Source organism: Brassica oleracea, unplaced genomic scaffold (assembly GCF_000695525.1).
Source record: "Brassica oleracea var. oleracea cultivar TO1000 unplaced genomic scaffold, BOL UnpScaffold00640, whole genome shotgun sequence".
NCBI classification, from domain to species: domain Eukaryota; kingdom Viridiplantae; phylum Streptophyta; class Magnoliopsida; order Brassicales; family Brassicaceae; genus Brassica; species Brassica oleracea.
Window position 1 is genome coordinate 7,431 of NW_013617430.1, and position 6,759 is coordinate 14,189.

At 46.8% G+C, this 6,759-nt stretch overlaps 1 protein-coding gene across 1 annotated transcript in view; it reads right to left on the reverse strand.

The window, feature by feature from the left end:
- Positions 1-5,949: 5,949 nt before the first annotated feature.
- The window catches only part of LOC106319842 (gibberellin 2-beta-dioxygenase 7), a 6,966-nt gene continuing 6,156 nt past the window's right edge, over positions 5,950-6,759 (reverse strand). The window contains exon 4 of the mRNA XM_013758243.1: positions 5,950-6,659. Within this exon, the coding sequence (XP_013613697.1) occupies positions 5,950-6,659 (710 nt within the window). The remainder of the gene's footprint in view (positions 6,660-6,759) is intronic.

Here is a 6,759-nt window from a genome sequence, read left to right on the forward strand (position 1 = left end):
ACAATAACAAGACACTAATTAACTATGACTCGAGTCTAACTCTTAACACCGTATTCCGGTGTTACCACTCACTCTAGGGTTTCAACCCTCTACTATACACGACACTCTAATTGGGCCCGACAAAATCATTCTTCCTCCACACAAGGGACACCGGCAATCCCTTCACTATTACACCACACAGGCGTAGGCGCTCGGGAATCACCCGGTCACGGTCTTCAATCGGAATCGCCGTGCCCCGGTCCTCTATCGGACTCGCCGGGGGCTGTCACATCCACGTGTGACACTGCCTTGGTGATCAACCAAGCTAAACCGAGCCCACAACTTTCCGGGTCACGACCGGCTTAGTGGTACCAATTTGAGGAAGCAATGACCTGCCATGAGTAGAACCACCACGAGGTTCTCAACTCTATCTCACACACTTGCGTGTTACCTAATACTCTACTAATCTCAATTCCTAAGGATAATACTTGGCTCTAGAATCCAAGTAGGATTCTCTGGCCATACACATACTCATGACTGACTCACTAGGATTCTAACACATAACCAAATAACCTAATTCTAGCAACTCAACCAGTTAGTCACTCCCTTACCAAGAGCTGACTAACCTCAATCAACAAGATTAATTAAACGAGCAAGCATTTAACTAGTCTAACAAGTAATCTACTTAATCAAACCGTTACCCAGATAGTTAGCCTCCTGCTATGAAACTATCTTTAAAAATAACGGGTACCTGCACTTAACCATATCAACACGCAATAATAGAAAACATGATGCATCCTAGCCCTAGTCCTAGTCAGGTTATTTACTCAATCTTAATTCCTTCCATCTCAACTTAGCCCATGCTAAACTGAGTCTGATTCCATAATTAAAATAACCCTAAGGACTCTATCACCCAGTAACGTGATCATTCTAATTTATATGCAAACTCGATCTACCCTAAATTCCAAGTGGAATTCAAACAAACCAACTCACAGTGTTCTAGGCTAGAGGCAGCTGGTTGATCGAAGAAGATTTAGCCAAAACCCAATAGACGACTTGACACCACGTCCTTGACTCATGCATTGAGACACCTCGAGCTTCTTGGTTCATTTGCGCGATTTCGATCCTTCCGGTGAATTTTTGACCCGCGATCAATCCCGAATATTTTCCTGCTCCCGTTCTGATGCTCTGAATATTTTTAATAAACTCCAAAATATTTCTGACCTTGACAGAAAATATTTTCCGAGCCTCCGGCTTCCTTGAAAAATTTCTTAGTTTTGTCTAATTTTGGGTTTTCTCGTCGTGCTTCGATCCCGTCGTGCTTGATTCCCATCCTGCTTAATTCCCGTCCTGCTTCCGACTTATGATGTCTCCAGAATAATATTTTACTGATATGAAGATTTTCCGAGAAAACTTCTTGATGAAGAAACGTCGGTCTTCAAAACGTCGAGCTTCTAAACCGTCGTGCTTCCAAAATTGTTATGCTTCCAAAACGTCCGTCTGATCAATCTAAGACATCTTCTAACTATGGCCACTCATAGTTCACTCACGATCAATTCTAGCCCGCGACTCGACCACCACAAAGATACTCGACCATTCTCTCTTTTTTTTATTTTTAACGGGTTTCTACAGTTAGGACTGAAAATAACATTGCAATTTAGATCATTGGTTGCTCTTTTAACAGATAATAAGTTGGATGTGAAAGTAGGCATATAAAAAGCTTGAGACTCCTTATCAAACAGTTTCAAGTTTCCTACTCCTTCAATTGGAATTCTATCACTCTTTAGTTGAATGATCGCTGGATCATCTCCTACTGTTGCTCTGATTTCCCATGATACGAACTTGTCCATGCTCGTTCCTGATTACTCCAACCATTTTCTCGATCTTCGTCTTCCCAACTCTTGATGAAGTCCTTTCCCAACAAAGTCTTTTTTCCTCCCATCTGTCAAGTCCATACCACAGCCCAGTCCTTCTGAACCTATCTTCACTCATTCTCTTCGGCTTTGGGTTTTTGGCCTCAAACTCCCTTCACTTTAAGGTTTCCATCCTTAAAGTTCCGATCAACAAACACATTTACTCGCTGCAACTGAAAAGAACATCTCACACGCAAGTTAGTCAACAACTAACCCAACAAATACTAATAATCCAACCTAACCGCAATGCTAACCAAAACAACCTAGCAATTCTAACCAGCAACCTAACAATTCTAACCAAGCAACCTAGCAATTTTAGATTCCACTATCTAAATTCTAATTACTAAACCAACATATCCTATCGCTGGACGTGACCGGTTTCCCTAATGCCTTTTGTAACTTATTTTGACTCGATAAATATTTAAAATCGATTAAATCATGAGTTCCGGAAGCATGGACGAAACCATGCTCTGATACCACCTCTGTAACACCCCCGAACCGTCCCAAGCATAGGTCGACCCACCGGCCGATAATCAAACAAGAACATGACCGACGGACGACCCACACCAAGGTTTAAAGATGAAAGGCCAACCGGCCAGCCAACAATCAAACAAGAACATGACTGACCGTCCACCCTAATACCATGGTCCGGAAGCACTACATGACGGGCTAGGGACGATCCGGTCAGAGTCACAAACTTTACTCCACGACCTAGACCAGTTCATCCACTAACTCGTCCCGCTGCGTTAAGGCATAAGGCTTTGCAACCCGTACCTAGAGTTAGCATTTTCCGTTAGATCAATGCCTAAGGCTTTTCAACCTGTACCACGACCTAACGTTGTGTTAGACCGGACTAGTCAAATATCAGAGTACTCATGAAGCTCTTATAAAATAAATACTTTATTGATTTAGGAAATATTCCTACATAGAATAATTCGAGACTGGGCCCGGCCTAATGCCAAATCGAGCCAACAAACACATAACAAAATACCGTTTACAAAAGGCATGAAATCTACTCCGGCGGTCCTAACGTCCAGAACCAAGCTATCCGATCATCCTTACCTAAAGCGACCTGCAAAAAGGACAACGGAGTTGGATGAGTAATCTAGTATTACTCAGTGAGCTGGCGGCCTTTACCCACAACCTAGACTCTAACCCAGACAAACCAAAATAACAATCAATCTAGCCCTAGCATGAAATAAAAGCAAAGGCTAAGCAATCGATCACAAATCAATAACCTCAATTATTATCTAATCAGACCGTTACTAAGTTAGACAAGGCTAAACCAAGCCCACCACTTTCCGAACCACGACCGGCTTAGTGGTACCAATTTGAGGAAGCAATGACCTGCCATGAGTAGAACCACCACGAGGTTCTCAACTCTATCTCACACACTTGCGTGTTACCTAATCCTCTACTAATCTCAATTCCTATAATACTTGGCTCTAGAATCCAAGTAGGATTCTCTGGCCATACACGTACTCATGACTGAGTCACTAGGATTCTAACACATAACCAAATAACCTAATTCTAGCAACTCAACCCGTTAGTCACTCCCTTACCAAGAGCTGACTAACCTCAATCAACAAGATTAATTAAACGAGCAAGCATTTAACTAGTCTAACAAGCAATCTACTTAATCAAACCGTTACCCAGATAGTTAGCCTCCTGCTATGAAACTATCTTTAAAGAAAACGGGTACCTGCATGTTGGGGTCAAAAACGGTTACGACGAAGTTAACATTCAAAACGTCCGAAGAAGAAAACGAGAAAAGTTTTTCCGACAAATACTTTTTCGAAATAGATTCTTCCTTACAAAAAGCTTTGCGGAGGAAACACGAAACATCGGAAAAGAGCTCGAAAAAGGTCGCTACGCAGCGACCCAACTCGTATTTTGCTCGATCGCTACGTAGCGACCGAGCACGGTACGTAGCGATCGAGCGTCCGTTCCGTTCGATCGCTATGTAGCAACCGAGCTCTTCCGAAACATCAATACGATAATTAGACCATGCATTCTCGTCTACCCTTTGTTGGGGTCAAATTCGGTCACGACGGAATCAATGTCTAAAAGTTCGTAAAAATAGGCATGAACATTTTTACGAAAAATAAATCTTAGAAAAAGATCTATTTTTACGAAGAATCTTGCGGAGAAAACACATTCACGAAAAATCGGAGAAAGACGCGAACAAGGTTGCCGCGTAGCAACCAGCGCAAAAACTGGTCGCTACGTTGCGTGCTCGGTCGCTACGTAGCGTGCTCGGTCGCTACGTAGCGTGCTCGGTCGCTACGTAGCGTGCTCGGTCGCTACGTAGCGTGCTCGGTCGCTACGTAGCGTGCTCGGTCGCTACGTAGCGTGCTCGGTCGCTACGTAGCGTGCTCGGTCGCTACGTAGCGTGCTCGGTCGCTACGTAGCGTGCTCGGTCGCTACGTAGCGTGCTCGGTCGCTACGTAGCGTGCTCGGTCGCTACGTAGCGTGCTCGGTCGCTACGTAGCGTGCTCGGTCGCTACGTAGCGTGCTCGGTCGCTACGTAGCGTGCTCGGTCGCTACGTAGCGATCGAGCTCTCCCCGAAGCTCGGTCGCTACACCGAAGCTCGGTCGCTACGTAGCGACCGAACTCTCACCGAAACTCGGTCGCTACGTAGCAACCGAGTACGTACACGGCTCGGTCGCTACGTAGCGACCGAGCTCTCCCTGAAGCTTGGTCGCTACGTAGCGACCGAGCTCTCCCCGAAGCTTGGTCGCTACGTAGCGACCGATCTCTACCCGAAGCTCGGTCGCTACGTAGCGACCGAGCTCTCACCGAAGCTCGGTCGCTACGTAGCAACCGAGCATGCACACGACTCGGTCTCTACGTAGCAACCGTGCTTTCTTAAAAATCGATACGACACGAATCCATTCACTCTCGTCTACTCTTTAATGCTATCTCCCGAAGACCGTAGCCAACCCATTTCATGTTTCCCATCATTTGGTACGCACACTCAGCCTTTAAATACGATAGTACCATTCCCAGCCGTACGGTACCCGTTTACCTCCTTGTCGACCATCCCTTGGAGAGTGGAGTCCATCTCCTCGGCCTTACTGATTCGACTCAGTAGGTCAGCTTGTTCCACGACCTCTAGTCCGGCGCCCTCCTCGTTTACTGTCATCGCACAGAGACGTAGTTTTGTTATGGCCGTGGCGAGTTCCTGAGTTTCCTTTGCTCTGGAAACATCCGATTTCCTTTGGCTTAAGGCATCTGCCACCAGATTTGCCTTCCCGGGGTGGTAATCGATGACCAGGTCGTAATCTGCTAGCAGCTCCATCCACCTGCGTTGCCGTAGATTCAAGTCTCCTTGGGTGAACATGTATTTCAAACTCTGGTGATCTGTGAAAATTTGCACCTTTTCTCCGTATAGGTACGATCTCCAGATTTTAAGGGCGAATACCACTGCTGCTAACTCTAGGTCATGTGTTAGGTAGTTAGTCTCATGTTTCCGCAGCTGTCTGGATGCGTAGGCGATCACCCTTCCCTCCTGCATGAGTACGCATCCCACTCCAACCCCGGAGGCGTCGGTGTAGACCACAAATGGCACCCCTTGTTTAGGTAGAACTAGTACTGGGGCTCTAGTCAACATCCCGTTTAGTTGTTTGAATCCCTCCTCGCAAGCCTCTGTCCATTCGAACCTAACCTCCTTACCCGTAAGGCGGGTGAGTGGTCTGGCTGTTGTGGCGAACCCTAAAACGAACTTACGGTAGTACCCTGCCAATCCGAGGAAACTTCGAACTTCGGTAGCGTTACCTGGTGTTGGCCATTTTGTGATTGCGGTGATCTTCTCGGGATCCACCGCTATCCCTGCCTCGGAAATTACATGCCCTAGGAACCCGATCTTACGTTGCCAGAAACTACACTTGCTAAGCTTAGCATATAACCCCTGCTCCCTTAACTTGTCCAGCACTATACTCAAATGGCGTCCGTGGTCCTCCCGGCTCTTGGAATAAATTAAGATATCGTCGATGAAGACAATCACGTATTGATCCAGATAATCTCTGAAAATGTCGTTCATTAATCCCATGAAAGCTACCGGCGCATTAATACGAATTCGTAGTGTCCGTACCGGGTACGGAAAGCCGTCTTCCTAATATCCCCTTCGTGAATAGGAATTTGGTGATAACCCGAAGCAAGGTCGATCTTTGAAAACCATGTGGCCCCCTCCAGCTGATCCATGAGTTCGTCTATACGGGGTAGGGGGTACTTATTTTTAACGGTCACCTTGTTTAATCCCCGGTAGTCGATGCACAGTCGAAGGCTCCCATCCTTATTCTTGACAAAGAGCACGGGCGCCCCCCAGGGCGAGCTACTCGGGCGTATTAATCCTTTTTCCACTAGTTCTTTCAGTTGTTTCTTAAGTTCGGCCATCTCTGCCGGTGCCAATCGGTAGGGGGCCCTGGAGACCGGAGCGGTTCCGGGTTCTAACTCAATCGAAAAGGCATTATTTCGATGAGGTGGGGGCCTGCGTAGTGGTTCGAACACATCTGCATACTCTGCCGCTACTGGAATACTTCTCAGATCTGGCGCTTCGGTCTCCCCCACCATTTCTATAGTGGCTAGGAAGGCTTCTCCTCCTTTCCGGATTGCTTCTTCGGCATGGGCCATCGATACCACGGATATACCGGTCCTAGTTCTCATTCCTCTGTACATGATTTGCCTCCCATCAAGCGGAATCCTAACGCACGCCTTGGCACACTCGACTACAGCTCTGCGCTGTGCTAGCCAATCCATTCCCAGCTCTGTGTTCCAGCAAGTCTCCGGGTAAGTTCACTCCTGCGAGGATCACTGGTACCTCCTCATATCTTCCCCTCGTGGCCATTTTCTCTGTCCCTGCAGTCT